Source organism: Seriola aureovittata, chromosome 6 (genome assembly GCF_021018895.1).
Source record: "Seriola aureovittata isolate HTS-2021-v1 ecotype China chromosome 6, ASM2101889v1, whole genome shotgun sequence".
In the NCBI taxonomy this organism is placed as follows: Eukaryota; Metazoa; Chordata; class Actinopteri; order Carangiformes; family Carangidae; genus Seriola; species Seriola aureovittata.
In genome coordinates, this window is record NC_079369.1 from 18,977,411 (window position 1) to 18,999,164 (window position 21,754).

Below are 21,754 nucleotides of genomic sequence, written 5' to 3' on the forward strand. Positions count from 1 at the left end.
TTTGATCAGACATTTCATGTTATGTTCTTTCCAAAAGCCAAAGGACAAGCAAACCATTTCAGCAGATGGATTCTCTACATGCACAATAAGCAAACTCAATCATCTTTGTTAAGATACATAGCTATTATGTCAAACATTTGTGTAAAAAAAAAATACATCTTACAGCTGGGTTTAGCATTGTGGGAAATGCTCTGTCTTTCACTGCAAGCCAATGTAAGTGGTGCTCTGACCCCTGCTGTCTTGACAATTTGAGACAATCCAACCTATTGTATCTGCAGGCAGGCCCTCTCAGGCTACACAGTATAAGAGGGAAGGCTGCATCATGGCAGCTGAAGACAATGTTGCCCTACAATGAAATGTCAGAGTTAAGGGCCAGAGAGGAGAGAGCTGGAGAAAAGAGGAGATGGCCGGAGAGAAGAGGAGAGGGAATGCCTATTAAAGATTTAGATTATGGAGTGGAGTGCACTGAGAAGAGGAGGAGAAGAAGAAGAAGTGACTTCCATTAGGCCCAGTGCTCTGGAGATGTTCTCACAAGGCTGAAATATGATCAGTGCTCAGACTTGCTCAGACTGAGCCTAGAGCTAATAATGCAACATAGCTCATAAGTACAACAATTCCAAAAGACACCACAGGGTTATATGCTTATCAGGAAAAATAACACAGCAACACTTTTGTCCTTATTTAGTTAATCACTAATTCGACCAAACATTTGCAGCCTTTAACCTCTGCTGCTTCCCCTTCACAAGAACTCACCCAAGCAATGATTTGTCTGATTTTAGAAAAACTAGGGCAGTTGTTCTATTTTCACTGACTCTACACAGGACATTCTTCATTCATGCATGTGTGTAAAGCAGTAGGAAGTAAGCTAAATTAAGTTATTTAGCCTTGTTTGTTTGTTCTTAAGATTAGTCATGAGAAAATTGCTGTCATCCTTCATCATGCAACCCATTGGTAAATGTAATGTTCCACATACACTGAGATGTAAGTGCTGAAATTATCCATCATGCAGCCTTGCTAACATACACTTCATGTCAAGCCACAACTAAAAACATATTACTGCATCATCATAAAACTAATCAATTCCAAATGTTATTATGAAGTAAATTTCATCATTACACATTTACATTACATACATTTCTTCTTTTTTCTGTTATTTGTTACCATGATGCATGTGTCTCGTGTGGCATATGATGGCACCTAAATTTTAGAGTTCAATCTATCCTAGGATAATCCTACAGCAGTAAACACATGAACAGTTTTTTTCAGTAAAATTATCCACATGGATAAGAGTCTATGATTTGTATGAAATAAAAAGATCAACATAGATCCTATGTCACTGGCACATCATATCATGCCATCAAAAGCCTTGATGGGGCTCATGAATATTCACAGGCACGCTGATACCCATCATTGAAAAATATTCAAGAGGAAACCTCCTTATATGTATGACAGTAAATACATGAATATCTATGCATCATGTATCCATGATTGCATGAGCAAAGTCTTCCCATGAAATATCATTAGCTAGCCCATGAATACTGGGGGATGTATCTTAAGCCATTCCCCTGACCAAGACGCTACGGTGTGGTAGTGTAAGACTCACTTTGTTAACTACTAGTAATAGTACTGCTATTACTACAAAGAGCAACTAAAATATCAGGTCAATTGTCAATTTTTACAATAATTTGGAGAGTGGGAGGCAGTATTCCCAACAGCTGGGATGTGTTCAGGACAAGAGAATTAACAGTGTGCAGATAAGCTCCTCCTGGGCGTTAAGCACTGAGCAGTCCACACTGTGACATATTTGAGGCTCCTGGGTTATGCAGGACTAACAGGGTCACATGTCCCATTTAGGCAAGTTCAAAACATAAGTAGATTTAATCTACCGCCTTGATTCCTCCCATGTTAGACAGTCAAGTGAGCTTTCCTGTCATATCATCATGTCATGGCCACTGGCCAGTCATCAGTTGGAGACAAGGCCTCTCTGCTCAATTGCGCATTTAATACACTCTAGTTCATTATATTTAAACTACTGAAAGTGGTTCTCTTCCTGGCTCAGTAAATGAATGTCTACGACCTTTATATCAGACTGACTCAGATCTGGCTGAATCCACTGTAAATGATTTTGCTTTTTAAGTGCTTTATTTTGGATTTCAAATTCCAACTCCTATTTGAAAAACTGAGAAGTGAAATGCTAAACATAGCGGGAAGGACATGTCATTAATTGTGTCCTTTACACTATGTGTACATCACTCCACCTGTTGAAACTGTTTTAATTTTCTGATGATGACAAGAGGTTAAATGTGAGTAGCCGTTTCATCCCAACTAAACAGGTCTTAAAAGGCCTGATCAGAGACAAAAAAAAAAAAACTTATCCAGCATGTATGTTCCTATTTTTGGAAGACAGAAATACAATACCATAATAGGTGCAGGTTAATGTGGCCTACATGAATACTTTCTGTTTCAACAAAGCTAATTTACATCCTAATAAAGGAAATGCAATGACTGTGATACAAGATGTGCTGAGTCATTTATTACTTCTATGGATTCACAGTACAATATCATAGAGACATGATTCAGTCAAATTAAGGGTTGAATCTTTATTGTGCTATTCTGTATATTTATATTGTCTTACAAAGTAGGATGTGCCTACCTAACCATGATAGTAATGAAATTCAGTGAGTGAGGTGACTCATGTCAATCTTGTAGATCATTGTTGACTCCCAGTATACATCTATAATAACATCAATTACATTCATATTCCAAGTGAAATTATGTAAGGAATTGTGTAACTAAGTGTACATTTTCCAGTGTGTGTTTAGAAACACTATTGTTGCATCACATTAGTTTGCTCTATTAACCTGTTTATACTGCCTGTCTCTAGTTCCATGAAAGGGCTAAACAAAATTTACAGTTCAACTCCAGACCTTGGTCAATAAGTGTAAAGCTAATGGCCAGCAGTGGTTTCAATGGAAGAGGGGATGGTTAAGGGCATATTTAATACACAGGAGGAAACAACCAAAGGCAGAGAGAGAAAAGCCTTGACTGGAGGAATCCTCTGCTATAATCAAGGGAGATGGCACAGGAGATGACAATAACAGTTACAGTACGGTTTATGAATGTGTAGGCATGCATTGTGTGAGATTAGCTCACAGATCAGACAGACCAGCTTAAAACAAGTGTAGCCATAAAGAAAAATAAGCCACACCCTGTTAGCAACCCATGTTATTGAGTTTCCCTGCACTCTCTGCAGGCAGCACACAGTCAGTCAGGGAGGCAGAGGATACTGTGGCTAAGGAAGCTATCCAAGTACACACCATAACGGCCCAACTGCTTGTAGAGGGCCATCTATAAATAGTCAAGGACTGCCCTAATGCCCCACCTCCTTATCAACAGTGGAGGGTTTTTGCTCTGGCACAAGGAGCCAAGAAGTTTGCATGTGTCACTAAATTAGACCACGACAGACACACTTGTCAGACGGGGGAGGATCACTTCAACAAGATAACCAAGCCACTTCCAATAGTTGTGGAATAACAAACTCATATATATGTACAGGCATATCCACAGATATATTTACCATATGAGTTTTCAAATGTATGTTGTTATACTGTGATCATCATATAGACCGATCTGATTAAGCCAACCTTAGGCTAAATCATATAATTAGATTTAAACTGGGACTTGGTCTGGGATCAGGGACAAAAGAATATAACTGATTGGGACATCTGTGTGTGGAAAATGGCACAGATGTTTTGTCTGTACCTTTTGCTCTCGTCGGCTTTAACAGTAGCGGTGACATTTGCATACGGATCTGAATTCATGGTTGAGAATGCAAGTTGGCACGTAAGCTGGCACATATGCACCTACACACACTTGCTGAAACATGACAGGTGATTCTTTCCAAACAGCCAGCCAGCCAGGAAGTGCTGTGAAACAAATCAAGTCCCAGTTCCTCCCTCCCACCCACCTGACTTTGCCACCTCCCTCATCCTCTGTAACTAGCTGACTGGCCAGACCAGATCAAAGAGCTGCTGATCCGGAGCCGCAGCTACACATCATAGTGCATTAACATGTTCTGAGCTGTGCTGTGGGAGAGTAAAGACTCAGGGTACTGTGGAGGTGGTTTTAGAAAATAGGAAGGAGGCTTCCACAGCATCCATCGGCTCCCACAGGTGTACAAAAGATAAAACAACAAATACTGATGGAATGGAAAGCCTTGCAGTTGTTTTCATTTGTCTGTTTTCCTGATGTTACATGTCCACACTTATGCAAACACATTTGAAAATGCAATCTTTCCCCTCCATTTTTGCTGCACAGCAACTAAATTTAACCCCTGGCTTAATGGTGAAATTAAGTATTCACTCAATTCCAGTAAGATAAGATGGCAGTTGTTGCAATTTGGTGTATAATCCTCGATGTAAACAAATTATCTTACACAAGCTGAATACTTGGCATAAAAAAAAAAATTAGCATCTGTTTCTATGCTGCCATTATTCCTTGACAACCAGAAGCAGTGCTCTCTTAACTGAACCAGTCACACTCACAAGAGCAGGTGAGACACAACCTGCTCAGTCTTCCACAAGCTCTGAAACAGATCAACCCTTAGCCAATTTAACTAAATAAAATCCATATCGAAATCATTGTGACAGTGTTGCCTTCTTAAACATCTCTATCAAAACGAAAACGACCATGTGAGTGGAAGTCATTTTCACATGTAAACAATGTCAACTCATCATTATGTTGCTGGGTAATAATCTACAGGTGGCATCTTTCTTACCTGAATTTCCCAACTGTTTGTAAAATCTATACTCCAAATGGAGCTGTGGTGCCCTGGATTTTATAGGTTCCTGAGAAAGAAGAGAGAAAAATAAAGGAGGAGTGTTAAATATGTCATAGCACACAAACCAGATAATGCACGTCAACAATCTTTACAGGGTTAAGTTTAAGACATAAAAATAATTATGTAATCCTAAAGTCACACTGGCCAAAGAATTAAAAATGTCTTTGCTATTCGTTGATATTCTTTGTACTTTTCTTGCACTTAGTATGTATTTCTACTTAACATGTGCATGAATTTATTGATCATATCCCATTATTATCAGTACTTCCTAACCGTATATAATAATAATTCCTAGTAATATAATTAATTAACTATTAAACACGACCTGAACCAAGATAAAAACAGCAGAAAATGGACAGGAAGATGGATGGATAAATCAATAAAAAAAAAATGTAATTTAAAATTTAATGTAAAATTTTGCATAAGGCCTGAAACCTTATGCAGACAAAGTTTTGATTAAAAAATAAATAAATTAAAAAAAAATCACATACAAAAACATTTCATTAGTAACATTATTGCCAATCGCAGGATAGAAAAAAATATTCAAGACCTCAGTAAATTAAATTTAATACTTTTTAACATCTTCTAAGGCCTTTATTTGAGCAAACTGAAATGGATGTTTTTTAAGCCTTTTCAAAACCTGCAGATACACTGCTTTATCTACAATAACACATTGGTCGTTTGGCTCAGTTAACCCTGCCAGGAAAATTAATGAAGTAAACATAACGTGGCGTACGAAAATGAAAAAAACATAATGTAGTGTATTTGTTACAAAAAAAGCTCATTTGAAGTAATTTTGAAATATTAATACTTGTGTGGCTTTCACACACTGAAGGGAAATTATAGACTCATTACTGCACCACAAGTGCCCAAATGACTGTTAAGAGTCTTACCCTTAGGGAAGAAAGTAGTTTATGAGTGACAACCTTGCATACACATCACCATGATTGCTTCAGCCTGCAATTTACTTAAATACCTACAGTACAATGTTTTCCTTGTTTTAATGCCTAATACAAACTTTAATTAAGTCTTAGGTCAGACTTTGGGGATGTGAGAGGATAAAGAGCAGTTCCAGCTGGTGAACAGCAGGCTTTAGTGATGACATGGCTGATAATCAACCCACCAGGACATATTGTTCATTATATCGCTAGCTTCAGCTTTACAACCTAAAATGTAATCTGATTAGCCCCACTCTCATGATGACAAGGGCATTATAGACAAACGTGAAGAGGAGAGAACAAACACACAACCAACTTAATTCCTTTCCTTAATCTTCAATAGCTGTGCCATAGCCTTCGCTAAAGCCCTTCTCCACAATGTCAGCATGCAGTCCCCTTTTTACACACTGCCAACCAATACTGGCTTTACATTAGACCAAAGATGTATTGAAACAGCCAAACATAGGCTTTACCTCTGTAGTAAATCAGTAAAATGTAAATGTTAGTGATGTTTACATTTAAGTAAAACAGTAACACACAGGGCTGTAATAATTAGTTGATTAATCACTGACTATGTAAATAACTGAATAATCGTTAATCGTATTTCAATTCGAAATACCAAAGATTAACTGGTTCCAGTTTCTCAAATTTGTGTGTTTTTCCTTGTCATCCACAATAAAGAGTAAAATAAAATCAAGAAACTAATATTCAAAGAAATAATCTTAAGGCTGTGGTGAATCAAAACAGACTTTTTCACTATTTCCTGACCTTTCAAAGATAAAACAATGAACTGAACAATGTAGAAAATAATCAGCAGATAACTCAGTATTGAAAATAATGTTTAATTTCAGCCCTGCTTATTAAAGATACATGGAGAGTGAAGCTGTTCCTCTGTGTAATAAGCTTGCTACTCTACATACAAAAATATGAAAATGCCTAAAACTTTATTTAGCTGGGCAACTTCTCAAGAGGTGCTTTAAGTGAGATTTAATCTTGAAAGTTATCTCCCATGTGCATCTAATTCCAAAGCACTTCTATTTCAAATTACATAAACTGAAAGCCGAAAGGCTGTTAAGCTCCCACATTCACTCCATTAGGCCTTTATCAGGATCATTTTCTCTTCTGGTGCCCTGCTAGTATGGAGGAGTGCACTCACACAAAGTATGAGCCGTGTTCAACACAGGGAGGGACTTTCTATCCTTTTGATGACCGTTCTCAGTTCAATACAATAACTTTTAGTATTTTAGTATTTAGTATTAAGTATTCAGACCCCTCAATTATTTCCAATTATTGTTATATTGTAGCCTTACCCTAAAATAATCATTCTTTCTCACATCAATCTACACTCAATACCTTGTAATGAGGCACGACAAATGAGTTTCTGCAAATTTAAGCAAGATCTCGAGCTCCTGTGCAGAGATGGGAGAAACTTCCAGATAGACAACCAAGTATAAGCACCATATCTGGTTTCCTCCAGACCTGGCAGCCAGCTCTTAGACAGGTGTGTGCCTTTCCAAATCATGCTTAATCACTTGACTTTACCACAGGTGGACTCCAATCAAGGTGTAGAAACATCACAAAGATGATCAAGAGAAACGGGAGGCTCCTGAGTAAAATTTCAAGTGTCATAGGAAAGGGGCTGAATACTTCACTTTTTTCCTTTTAAACAAAATTGTAAAAATGTCTAAAATTCTGATTTCACTTTGTCATTATTGGGCATTGATTGTAGATTGATGAGGGAACAATTTTGTTTTGGGGGTGTGAATACTTCATGAATGTAGTATAGCTCCTGATTTTAATCAGTGGTCCTAATTCAAAAAGAAAAAAAAAAAGTTTCTCAGACTATCTTCAGACAATTTTCTCTCTGCCTGCCTTCTACAAGACAATAACAGCGGACTGATTAATCAAAATTATTGGTCCAATAAAGAAAGACCTCAGAAAGTCTCAGCATCTCTTTTTTTATCCAACTGGTCAGTGGTGTTTAGTTTTATATAACCAGCTGCTATATTCTGACTGCATGATTGCATGAGTCTGGCCACCACATATTCATTATTCACACATATTCTGTAATACTCCATTCATTTGCTGTGTGTTAATCTACTGTTAATTTAGTACTACCAAGCTTCATTTACATTACATCCCTAAAAGATGTATCAATTAAGTGTATATAAGCGTTTTAGACTATTTACATATATGCATGCATTTTTATACATGCTTTTCTACAAAACAATGAGAGAGCAGATACATGTCCTGTTCCCACAGGAAACCAGTGTGGAAAAAAAGAGAACTAAAGTGACTTCAAAATATTCCTACAAAAAACTATGATGATCTCACATACACAGTGCAAACATGTTTTTCTAAAATCTACGGAAAAAATAATTTCAGTATCACGCTCCCACATGATGCCAACACGAAAGACTGCCAGAGAAGTAAGAAGCTACTGTACATACGAGGAGGGAGAAATTGAGAGTGGAAGAGAGGAGGCAATATAGAGGAGTAGAAGCCAGTGGGAGGAAGACATGTGACTGGTCTGAGAGGCGGAGTGGGGAACTGATGTAGCATCATCCACCTCCTACATGAACCTGGACAACAAGCACGTCTCACACGACTCAGGCCATGGCAGAAAGGAGAGGGAAAGAAAATATAAAATATATAAATAATGAGTTAAAGCAGATGGCACCAACCCGCAGGACCCTTTAAAACAGCTTACAATAGGAAACAGAGGCTTATGGCAGCTTTACGTACTTAAGAGTCAACTCTATTCCCAGCAGATGGGCTAAGCTATGGCTGTGTGAATGACCAGGGCCAAGCTGCAAATGTCTGATGTAACATCTTTGCATATGACAAGGATTTTTCTCAGCTCCTGCACGTAGATATTTTTTGATCTGCTCTCTGGCTCGGCGTGCTCAGAATTAGAGCCCTCCCCTGACATAGCAGGGCCGCCCCCGCAGAAGCAGTATGCTACAAGGGAATGGTATTTAGGTTTTATTTTTCCTAAAACTATACTTATAAATTGTAGTTGGCTATACCCTTTATCTCACTCTCTTTTGTCTCAAGACCAAGAAAAAAAAAATGTTTTCAATGAAGACAGCACTGTAACATTTTCTGTACAAAACAGAAGCAAAACAGCTTTTTCTAGATTCCTATCTTTACCTGACCATAAAAAAGGGCTTTCGATAACCTTATGATTCACAGATAATGTCAACTTGTTTGTAATACTTAACTCAATTGCAGGAGAAGTTGTGGTCACCCTATGTGGTGTCATGCAGAGAGCAGCTTTTAGCCAAGTGTGCTGGCCTATGTCCAGGACAGCTGACCCACAGGCCAGAAGGGCCCTTCCCTGTCTGACCTGCTGCTACAATAACCTCTCCACCTCAGCTGTTCCACACTGCGGCCGTCTTGCGTTTCTGCGAATCTTGATTCAATGTATCTGAAACCAAACTGTCCTTGTAAGGTGGATCTCTGCATGAGAGCCAGAACAAGAAATGTTTTGAATGTAGGAAAGTTGAAATTCCAGCACTGTGAGAACTTATTTTCAAAACCACAATGACATTCTCCAACAAAACTTACAGCTGCTGTATTATGGTGGAATGATGCAGATTCTCTTGCTTATTCAGTTTAGGGACTTCAATGAACCTTTATCAGATACTGCCATGACATTAGCTACAAGTACTAGAAGAAACAACCAATACAATGATATACCCAATATGCGTATTGTGATGTATTGCGTTGCAATAATAGCAGCTTCCCAGAGTCCAACAGTCTAACAAAGCCAAACCAAAAACCAAAGGACACTCTGTTTGACAAAGAAAATCAGCTAATACTCTCATTTGAGAGTCTAGAGCAACAGAATATTTGGCCTTTTGCACTTTTTTTTAATAATGATTGAAATTATTAATTGATTATCAAATTAGCTGCAGATTATTTTTCTTTCAAATCAACTAATAGATTAATAGGTAAAAATCATCGCAGCTGTAAATGTTACCATTTGTGTGTTGAAAAGGCCGCGACCTGACATAAAATCAAAATTTTCATATTTCATATTGTACTCAAATGACAGCAAAATGCTGTGCCTCTAATTAGTGTTCTTTGTGCTTGTATACTGAGATGTGTAACAAACACTTTGTTGTTTTAAGACCTGTTATTTTATTTTGCATGCCTCCATATTTATAGTTTTGGGTTGCATTGTGCACTGTGTCTGTGCGTCCAATTTTTGTTTGCCATGAAGTCTGTACACTTTGTAATTTAAACTTCTCAGAGGTTTTGTCAAGTGTTTGATACTGTAGTTTTCAACTGCTACTCAAATCAGTATTAAACTTAGAAACTCATCCTAAATGCTGCCGAAAGTGTGGTTTGTTGCATCTTATCCAATATTCACATTGTTTGTGTCTGTAAACAAGAAACATCATGATCAAAAATGATGAGCCAGCCTTTTCCACAGCACAAAGGCCAATCAGATATGACCAGTTTTACAGCCACCATTATCGGCTGGCTTCTCAATCAAATTACAACAACGATTTCACAAGAGGGGCACAGAAATAGTGATAACTTACTTATACTAGCTGCTGCTCACAGCTAAAAAGCTTACAGATCTGTTGCTAATAGTGCTACCAGCAAATATTGCCCTAGTGAGATCAAATCCTGACACTGGGGATGGGTGTGAGAGGAAATGTTACATGCCATTTCAAGGATCTCTCTTAGAGTAAAACACTTGAAGCTTGTACAAATATGTGATTATGTCATCGCAGATTAGGTGGTGGTTTCTGTATTTTAACCTGTGGTAGCCTCCGTACACTTGTGGGGATGGAGCAAGCCATCAGCACCACATAAAGTCCTCTTCCTGGGATTAACCAACTCTGCATATGATGTCATCTGGGCTAAATCTGATCTCCAACACAGCTGAGAAAGATCAGAACTGACCTCAGTGACTGGATGGAGTAATGACATGAAGAGGAAAAAAGAAAACTATAAATGATAGATGTAATCAGAAGAACTTAAAAGGCTGGCAAAAAACAGACATGCAGCAACAGTAAACCACAGTCTCAGCCTAAATACTTTGTGTTGTGTGGTCAAAACTTGCATTACAAATTCAAAATGAAAAAAACAAAACACAGAAATTTCAATAATAAGTGATATTGCTGGAAACAAAGCTATGAAAAAATTGTCAAGCCCTTTTTTCCTATGCAAGCACACCACTTAAAATATAATGTCCAGTATTTATGTTCATGTCAATAATTACACTTATTCTGTTGATTACTGCAATCGTAATTATTCATCTTATAACTTGAGAAACATTTATTTTGATGCAGTTTTCACTTCTATTTGGGAGGTCTGCCGATTTCAACTACATTCATCTACAGATAAAACAATTTGTTGATTGGTGGGAATATAAATAAACCACATTTTGATGATGGATCAGTTCAGACAATGACGTTGGCAAGCAAATGTACAGATTCACCAAGCTCTGATGGGAATTATCATTATTAAGTAGCTAAAATGACAAATGTCAGCAATGGAAGCTCATATCAGACATCACTAATAACTTTAATACCATAAATAACTTGATAGCAGGCTAAAATTTCTTATTGTCTTGTTAAAATGCTCTCAGGATACAGTGTTTGTACTCAAACAACAATCATTTGAGAGGAAAGAAGCTCCATAAGCTCATCAACTTAATATTTTTGAACCAGGTATTGACAGAACCACTATTTGTATCAAGGAGCGCATTAATAATCATCTTATTCTTTTTAATGTTATCCTTGGTAAATTCGCAATATGTCAATATTAAAAAATGACTGACTTCACACGTTCAGTTGTGAGGTGTTACACATGATGCCATGTATCGATGAAATACAAGAGACTGCCCTCTTACCTGATGAACAAGATCCGGCATTTTAAAACAACATGGTGCAGTAAAACAGACAGCTGATATGACAGAGCTGGGAACACTTTCCCATTCACTTGAATGGGAAAGTGGTCGCAGAATTTTGGACCCCACTGTAAATAAACATCTGTGTTGTTTATTTAAAGCCAGTGTGACATTCAGCATGCGCATATGTATGCCTATGTGTGCCATATCCAGGGGAACAGACCCGGCATTATGCATAAGGACCAGAATAGACCCTGACCTTTGCCTGACTCCCAGTAAACCATTTCACAAAATGTAACTGGCTATGTGACTCATCTCATCTTAGACAAAACAACTCAAATGTCAACATAGTGATTCTCTACTTGGCAGCCTTCACAGAGGTATTAATGATGCTAACTGTAAGACTGACACAAATGGAGAAGACTGTAGTGTGTTTCTCTATTCAAGCAGTCTTTATGATGAGAGGTGTCTATGGTTGGGAGGTGGTGTTAAGGAGTGAGTGGAGTCAGAGAGCAACAGCTGGTCTGTGTCCAGCACTTCTCCAGTTTCAGCTCAGATTTAACATACCCAGATGGAGCCATCAGCTGCCTCCAAAACCCAGTGTGATAATCAGTCACTGCTTGAATCAGCCAAAATAAGAAATCAATTGTATCTTCTGCAGCAATTTTTGTACATGAGTGGAGTGGGGTAATTATGACCATTGACCTAGGTTCACTTAATATGCTAATTCAGAATTATCGTCATGATTCAGGCCAGGTGATTAATTTTTATTGTGTTTAATTTTTTTTCTACCTGTGAAAGGCTGCGGGAGAGGTGTGGCATAACTAAATGAATGGAGAGATAGCAACGGGACAATTAGTGGTGCATTATGTCATCTCATTGTCAGCACTCAAGATGGCTTCCACAGCAGTAAGAATACAATGTATGGTATAATTATCAGGCTTTGGAGTGTATTTCTAAAAATGACTGTGAATAAAAACTGTACTTCATATTTTGATGTTATCTGATGTTTATAGTAGAAATATGTATTCACCAATCAACTTCCTTGGTCAATACCATTTCCACTATAATGTAATGCATCAGCTTTCAATGTTTTTTTCCCCACAATTTATTTCCACAACAACATTACAATAACACTATAGCAGCCATCTTACAGACACCAGTGAAATTAACAGGTTTCAAAATTCTGTGAAAGTTGGACTGGCTCTTTAAAATGTGCTGAACTCAGCTGCGACAGTCAGAGGACGGCAAACACAGCAACACAATGTTGCCAGTTATCAACACAGTCATGGGAAGTCCCACTGACATGAACCCAAGAGGCAAGTCTCCTTTGTCATTTAACAGAGGAGTGAGGCGTGGCGTAAGTATAATGTATTGTATTGTGTAGTCCATGATTTGTTTAACTTTGAGCCTGTACCCAATATAAATTGTTCTGTTGGGTCCTGACATAGCTGGGAGTAACAGCATAGTACAGTCACAAAAGACTTAGACAGCAAATTATTTCCATGAAGTCAACAAAAAAAGAAGAACATGTCACTGTCTTATTCTTTCTGTTCTGCACTACATATCCTGACAAACCCAGGCAATGCACCAACAGATTTTAAATTTCTTACATGGTATGAAGCTGCTTTAAATCTAACCTCAAATCTCGCCATTTTGTCTTGCAAAGCAAACTCTCAAAATAGACCTGAGGTCAATTTGGCTTCAGCTCTTTTTAAATTACCATCATCTGATTCTGGTTTGGTTCTTTGGCTCTAGTTTACCACCTCAATTATGATGCTAAAAAGAAGGTTAAAACAGAATAGTGCAGTGTAAATTCATGGCAGTGACTATAATCAGAAAAAGAGAAAATGTGACAAACTAGTTAACTATCGCTAAAGCTAACATGCTAAACATTACATGTCATTACATGTGAGCATAACTCCTTAAAAAAAAAAACGTAGTGCTTTGCCATGTCCCAGGATGTACAGTTAGAAGGTACAATTACACAGCATGGACTTCTCTACAGGCACACACCCTACACCATATTTTAACCTATTTTTTGTGCAGTTACAATTTACACTCATAGGTTTCTACATAAAACACCGACACTGTTTTTGTTGCTACTGTGAGGTCACCGACATTAAGACTCTCCAATGCAGGTTGTATGACTGCTACTATATCATCCTCAAAGCAACAATGTGTGTCTGTGTGAACACACTGTGTTGGTGCTGGCTACTGATTCATTTGGGGATTAGCTAGTTGACTGAAGGTAGGATTTTACATGCTGTTGACATCCAAGGATTTATTCATTCAGCCTGCCCAGTATGCTCTCTGGAGAGCCTGAGCAGGGTAGGGAAGAACTTAAATCGTAAAAATGTCACTTTAATTCCAGCCAAACATGCTGATAGAGCTTTTGTGTGTTCACAGTTCTTCGACAACTGCCTCATGGCAAGCTGGTGTAAGCTGCTGCAACAGGAGCTGCTTATCAAGCTTCAGTGGGAGGCACAGAAGAGAGTTGGATACAACACCTCAGATTTCCTTCTGAGAATCATAACTGACCAGCACTGTGAGTGGCTTTACTCATATTAACTGCCTTACTCTTATGCCTCTGCATCAGTGACTCAGGCAGAGGAAACAAAAGTCTGCCCGAGGCAATCCACTCTTTCCCATAAATACAGTACAATTACATACCATATAGTTTTCGGACGCAACATACAGTATATGAACTACTTAAAGCCCAATTTATGATTTTTCTACTTGGGAGCAGAACTACACAACAAGCTAATACCACAAGCATGTTTTACATATTGCCTTAAAAAGGTGTTATGGCTAACATGTTAGTAAATATGCCTATCCAGCAGACATGGAGCAATATTAGCATTCATTTGGAGTGGAGTGGCAACCTGACAAACAGTAAGCCCAATATTCACGCTCCTTAGTAACTCTGTTTAAGTCTTTACCAACTCCTGAGAAACAAATCTGTACCCCACTTTGTTCACCTCCTAAATGGTAAATTTGTCAGTGTGATGCTCTGGGCTAAGTAGTAAGCAAGATCAGAGATTTTTTGCTGGAAACAATGCTGATGAGAGCGGTGAGAGCGAACAAATAAGTAAATTCATGCACTTTAAAACAATGAGCTAAAAGACACTATATAATCCAAAGAGCTGAGGGAAACTGCAGAGTCGGGAGATCATTCTTTGCGGGTTTGTCAATACAAGCGGCACGTCTCATATTACACATTTTTTTTCCAACCTGTTATTCACTACACTACAAACTTAGCTAGCTGTTAGCTAGCTAGATCATTTCCCCAGCAACCCACTGTGTCTTTTTTTTTTTGTAAAAGAGTGGTGTTTGTATATCATTGCAAACATATTTGCTCAAGTGTAAATGGTAGAGGCATCAGCTGAGCACATTTACCAGTCACACAACAATCAAGACTTAAATTTTGTAGTTTGGCCAACTAATGGAATTAAACCTAATTAGCTTTGGCTGATAAAGTCCGCCTGTCATTTCAGTCGGAGGAATCAAGGTTGCAGGCTAAAAATAAGAAGCCAGGACTACCATTATATTTTAGGGTGGCAAAAGGAAATCTCTTTCAAGTCTAGAATATATCCTTGCTTTGAATAAACACTGTCAACATACATAGGGTAAAACACTGCTCTGAATGTGCATAGGTGGCACACCATGAACAGTAAGTCTCTGTGTTTACTGTGTTACCTAGATGGTCACTCCAATTTCAGCCCCTTCTCCCTGAGCAATAGGTAGGCACCATGTTGTACAGTAAGTCTCAGCACCATAACATTCACTTATTATTCTCCTCCCATGTTGGGAAAATATTACGGCAACTTGTCAAAGTCAAAGTCATCACAACAAAGAGGAGCCTCCAACTGATTTATAACTTATTACTGATAATACCAGCTTTGCAGGTGGTATGTCTCAGACACCTCTTATCTGTCAATGAATGACTGACTACATGAAAATGGGCTATAATGAAATACAAACTGTAAAGTTTCAAACTAACTTTAACAGAGGGGACTGGTAGAAATGTCAGTGAAAATGGATGGATAATCGGTGTGTGCATGTGTCTTTAAACCAAGGCAAAAACAATGACGGGGTTAAGAGGGGGCCAATGACCTTGATAAGACAAACTCCTGAAGATAGTACAAGAAAGAGAGAGAGAGCACTATGCAAGATAACAAGTGTGTTAAATAAAAATAGTATAACAGTAATGTGCAAAAAAAAGAAAAAAAAGAAAAGAGGATTAAATGGTCATTTTCTCAGTGGACAGTTATGTCACCATGCTAGAGAGTGTATTGACAGAGATGGTGGTGTTCCTTTACCCTTTAAATGAGGTTGCTAGTTTGTACAGTGAGCCTCGACAGCAAACAGAAATTAAATGCTGCTGTTTCTTTAAGGCGTTGGGATCTCCCCTTGGGAGTTAAGCCTGCAGTGTACTTACAGCATTGGCTATACGGTCCTGCCTCCATCACACAGGCGTTTGTCAGTGTGAGAAAGCACCCAGCTGAACCAAAGACTGAACCACTGTGTGTCGACAAGGCCTGCTAACAAAGACGACCTTTCAGCTCTCTGCAGTTACCCGTTCTCTCTTGCTTTTTGCAGCAACATTCACAGCAGTTCCAGATCCACTCACAGAGGATCTAGTGCACTGGCTTGCCATACATCCATCTCTGCTATCACGTGGTGAAGCAGGGTGACACCGGCATTCACCTTTGTCCCAGGTTCAGGCAGGCACCACCCAAATGCTCAACTCGGCAAGTTGGTACACAAGACACTCGGCACATAATGTATCAGCTCAACACTTAGTAATCACTGTGTACAATAATCTGGAGCTAAACATTTTCAATTCATTACAAAAAAATAAGAGATTAAACTAGTTTCAACCAATCAGATAACAACTTACACTTCCAGTTCCACAAAGTTGAATGTAACATTACCACAGCCTTATTGGTTTCCTGGTAGATCAACAACCTTTATTCAACAAGTCACAAAGTAATAATTGACATACTCACTTAGAGTTTCACTGAGACCAACAGTTGGTCGGTTAAGAATTTATGTTTGTCCTACTTGACTTAATGACTGGGGGAGTGTTGGAAGGAGTGTAATCTATAAGGGCTGAAACTAACAGTTGTTTTTATTACTAATTAAGCTGCTGAGTATTTTGTAGATTAATTGATTAATCATTTAGTCTATACATTTTAGAAAAAAGAGCAATTTCCTCTATCCCAAAGTTACAACCTCTAAATGCTTGTTTTGGACAACCAACAGTCCAAACCCACCTTCACATCTGAGAGCCTGGAAGCAACAAGATTTTGTAATTTAGATGAAACAATCAATTAATTAAGAATATAGATACCAGTTGTTTTTTTTTTTTCAACTGATTAATCAAATAATATTTGCAGCTCAATAGTGTATATTACAGCTGAAATAATTAGTTTGTGAACTGGGAAGTTGGACCACTGAAAACTTTTCGTAATCCAAGTCTAATCCAATCTAAGTCTTTAGTTTTCTTCTTTGGTTCCAGCTTCATCTTGGATTCTTGGAAACTGTGATGGGCATTTTTCACTATTTTCTAACTTTTATGGACTAGTTTTGTTATTAAATTATTAATTTGATAATTTTTAATGAATTGTGTACTATATCAACATCATCATTAGTTGCAGCCCTAATATACTACTTTATTTCACAGAAAATTTCTTATTTTGTCTTATTCATTTAAAAGGGAATTCTATGAAACTGTACAACATATGTAATATGTAAAAGCAAACTAGCAATGGCATTTTTCCTGCACCTCACAATACCTACAATTATATTAGGTTTGACAAATCTACAAGTGTACAGTTACCATTGAAATGACTGACAGACAATGGAGGAGGCACTCATGTCCAGCATGTGTTAGCAGGTGGTTGTAGATAACAGGGTTGTTGTTTTAGTCAATAAGCAGGAGCTCAGTAACAGCCTCTGACAAGACAGACGCTCTACTGGACAGGCAGTGACATTCACTGGGTTACCCCAGGGAGCTGTGAGACCAGGGACAGACAGAAACATGTGGACAGACAACTGTGCTAGGGTCTGGGTTAGCCCGAGAACCAACAAGGGAGAAGCCCTCTCCATGTCAGGCCCAGCAACACCAGTATACAAGTCAAAAACTACTGTAACAAGAGTCAGATTTTTTTGTTTCATTTTGAAAATCTAGGCCTAAAAGAGATAATTATTGTGAATATTAAAGGAAGCAATCATTGCAGCTCCAAAAATACAACTGACAAGAAAACATGAATCGCTATCAGAAATTAGTCCTCATAATGAAATCCTAAATAAACCCGATTCCTCACAATCATGCCCCACTATTACCCAGGCCTTATCATGCTTGTTTACACCATTAGCACACTTCCTCCTCTCACCATTATACATTCAGATAAATATTGGGTCCAGTGAGCCACGAGATCTATGGAGCAGTGTTATGGCCCTAATGCCAGATCCAGATATAGCTGGACACCATGGGGATAAAAATACCCAAACAGATGGGAGGGTTCACAGGCGGGGGGGGGGGGCAGCAAGCACAACTAAAGATTTTAGAGGAGAGGAGAACTGCAATTACAGCTGTTTGCGAACCTCTGCCTTCTATGTGGTTCGCAAGGCCTTCAGTGGGTGCCCGTTCAGAGATAATGACCTCCCTGTGAGATACAAATGTAAGGATAATCATACACAGACCAGTGTAGCTGTGGTGGAGGTGACGCCTAGCTCCCATCAGTTTTTGTATGACTACTTAACTGGAGTCTGGGTTAGGCCTTGCTTGCATTGAGGCAGTCAGACAAGAAAATATTATCATCTGTCTTACCTTCAAGTGATCAAAGCGCTACAAGTGGCAACACATTTATAGCAAAGAAAAAGATCTGAGGTTTATGTGCAGAGGAAATGGTTGAGCAGTCACTGGCTGCCCTAGAATCTAACAATCAGTAAACAAACAGACCTTGACATTTCATGTGGTTTTTCACAGTCTAAGTGCTACTAAACCAGTGGCTCTGGAAAAAAAAACATTCATGCTGACACAAATCAAAAACACACAGTAAATTATTGATTGCTCATAAGGTCTGGTGTGAACTTATTAAAAGGAAGAGCTTCCACATGATTTGACATTATCTCTACTGACTGTGACCACGTTGTATTTGCATTCTGCCTAGTGTCAGCCAGTTTCAGCCATTTATCTGTTTGCTTCTCTCCTACTCTCTGTTCTCACATATAGAGTATTTTCGCACCACCAAATTCCCAATAAAGCTGTTCTCATTTACATGTTTTTCTGTTCCTGATGTCAGACAATGGCCCAACTATGAAATAGTGACTGAATTGTTGACACTTAAAAGCCCTTTCCTAACTACTGCTCTGCACTGTCAAAAGTCTTTGATTTTATAGATTTTATAACCTCGACATCTTCTGACAAATTCACCATTCACATTAAGTTGAAGACAACGGCTGTGCTTTGATTTTCGGCTATATTTACTTGTAAAATGATCACTCAAAGAGAAAGTTAAAAGCTCCTTCACGTCAGCTGCCATGCAGTCAGCATAAAGAGGTGTGCCTGCAGAAGGAAAGCCCAGCCTTGTGCTTACGGGGCAATACTGGTGCTTTCTTCTACAGAAAGTAGCTAAGGTTTGTCCAAAAAGTAAGAACCAGAAAGATTTGTCGCTAGTTGCTTTTCAGAAAAAAAGCTGCAGGGAGCTGAAAAATTGGTTAATGTAGCAAAAAAGTCATTAAGTTGTCAACACTGTTTGTTCGTGCCAAATCACTTTGAAAAAGCAATGATCAATGTTGAAACTCCAACACTTGTCCGGCCGGCTGACCAGTGGTCTAAGTTCATAACTAAGTCATAAGGCATTCGACTGACCAATGGTGCAACATTCATATTTATATTACTGTTGGAAAAAGATGGTTTACTTTTAGTTGACCCTTACTTTTAAATGCTGTAAGAAGAAAATAAATGCCTGTATGAAAAAAAACACCAGTCAAGATACAACTTAAGGTATCCAGTCTAATCTGAGCTTTCTCTTCTTCATGTCTTTGACAAACACAAATAGAGCATGGTTGACACATTAACAGTCAATGTCACCAAGCTGTGGAAGAGGGCGTTGGACAGTTCCAATTTATTTCCTGTGTCTGTCACTCTCAGGTCTACTGCACTAGTAGAGTCTGCTGCACATTAAAAATAAACATTTAACATAACTTTAACTGCTGAACGGCATCATTAATAAACAAAAGGTACATAGGATTCATACATACATGAATTTTTGAGATCATAAACAAACTTCAAGGTTGCACTTACCAGTTTGATGGCCACATATTCATTAGTATAGAGATTTTTTCCCAGCCGCAGCTCTCCAAAGTTCCCGCAGCCAATTTTTTTACCCACACGGAAGTTTGGGCCAACCATAAGAACTCCAGAATTGGTCCCAGAACTCCTGCCCCCATGTCCAGTCCTGCTGCCTGCTGTCTTAGACATCTTTTTCCCTTCCTCTGTCTCTCCCTTGCCCCCTCTCTTGTCAAAATCCATAAGCTTGTGATACCCTGGCCTCTCCACGGTTATTCTCCAGCCATGCAAACCATAGAAATTCCAATGACAACGACAGAGGATGCTTTACGGAGGGGGAGGGAGACAAATCTCACAGGACAGAGGAAAGGTGTTGCTGCTAAAATGTGCAATGGTTCACAAGATAGTTAAATAAATTGAAACTACAGCTGAAGTGCCCCGTGTGTCAATCAGACAGCTCTTTTGCTGAGTGCTTCCCTTTTCTCTTCGTGTTCCTTGTTTACCAGAGGGGCTCCTTTCTTGTGTGTTTCTCCAGCTTCAGTCTCAGAGTAGCATGTCCCTGCCTGAGGAATAGGCAGGTTGTGCTAGGATGTGCCCACAGACACACATACAATACTAGTCATAAAAAAGTACTCCGAAACCCAGCTACTGCATCCACAAGGCCACTTGGGAACATCTCCTGGAGTGCCTCATTCCTTCTGGTCAGCCTTCAGTGACACAGTGGACAGACTCCATGTTGCAGGGCCACAACAGACGAGGCAACCCAGAGTTTGGAGGAAACAGCGACAGCTAACAGATGGGACTGATGTACTGGATATCTGCAAAGAGTAAAAAACAGACAGAAATCAAACCTTAGGTTGTGATGCTGATTTTCATTCATGTATGGCATGTAGAGTGTGGATCAAATGTCATACTAAAGCTTGTACACTAACCTCACTTTTAACGTTTTTAAGTTTATAATATCTTGTGGCTTGTTTGAAGATTTAAAAAACTATTTAAATTATTATTATTATTATTATTGTTGTTATTATTATTATTATTATTATTATATTTTAAACACTTGTTATATGCATCATGTTTACTAATTGCAAATGAGATTCCTTCTCCAGTGGCTACCCCGTTATATACTTGCAATGAAATGCACTGTCAAATACTACATATGCATCATTCAGGGAAAAAAAAACAAAAAAACTTAAACCTTTTACTTGCAGATCAAATTATGTCTACTGTGGCCATTCCTTACTACAGCTGAAATGAGATCTTGCTCCAGACCGGTGCAAGGCAAATTCAATAAAGTAATCAATATGAGCAGAAATATTCCACAGTGGACCTCAGACATAAGAGAAAAGATCTCTTTTACAATTAAACCTATTTTTGAAAGCTCAAAAAAGAGTGCCTTACAGAGATTTTGTAGATCACAAAGTTGTAATTTAGCATAAAAGACTAATGTATCTAATGTTGTGAAACATTGAGAAAAGTTTCAAGCTCATTCTACAACAGCTTTTGCAGGTGTGCAGATCCTCAGATAAAAAGAACAGTGAAAAAGGATCTGCATAGGCCAGGATCAGAGACAAATACAATAGAAAGTATTTCTTCACTTTTGTACAGATGTGTGCAAAAATGGACCGGGAAAAAGTGACAAGATAGCAAACTACACTATTATGATTATTATTATTATTATTATGACATTGAAGCAATGTCAGACACAAACAACACCAACCATAATTTCAATTTTCATTGGCAGTGAAATTCCACCATCTCTGTGAAGCTTTTTGAAAACAATTACAGGCAGACATCTCTGTCCA

At 38.4% G+C, this 21,754-nt stretch overlaps 1 protein-coding gene across 5 annotated transcripts in view; it reads right to left on the reverse strand.

The window, feature by feature from the left end:
• The window catches only part of csnk1g2b (casein kinase 1, gamma 2b), a 36,346-nt gene that overhangs the window by 12,211 nt on the left and 2,381 nt on the right, over nucleotides 1–21,754 (reverse strand). For all 5 annotated transcript variants that reach the window (XM_056378018.1, XM_056378016.1, XM_056378017.1 and 2 more), the window contains exons 2-3: nucleotides 19,965–20,767; nucleotides 4,778–4,847 (exon numbers count right to left, since the gene is read on the reverse strand). In XM_056378018.1, coding sequence (XP_056233993.1) covers nucleotides 4,778–4,847; nucleotides 19,965–20,192 — 298 coding nt within the window. In that variant the 5' untranslated portion in view covers nucleotides 20,193–20,767. The remainder of the gene's footprint in view (nucleotides 1–4,777; nucleotides 4,848–19,964; nucleotides 20,768–21,754) is intronic.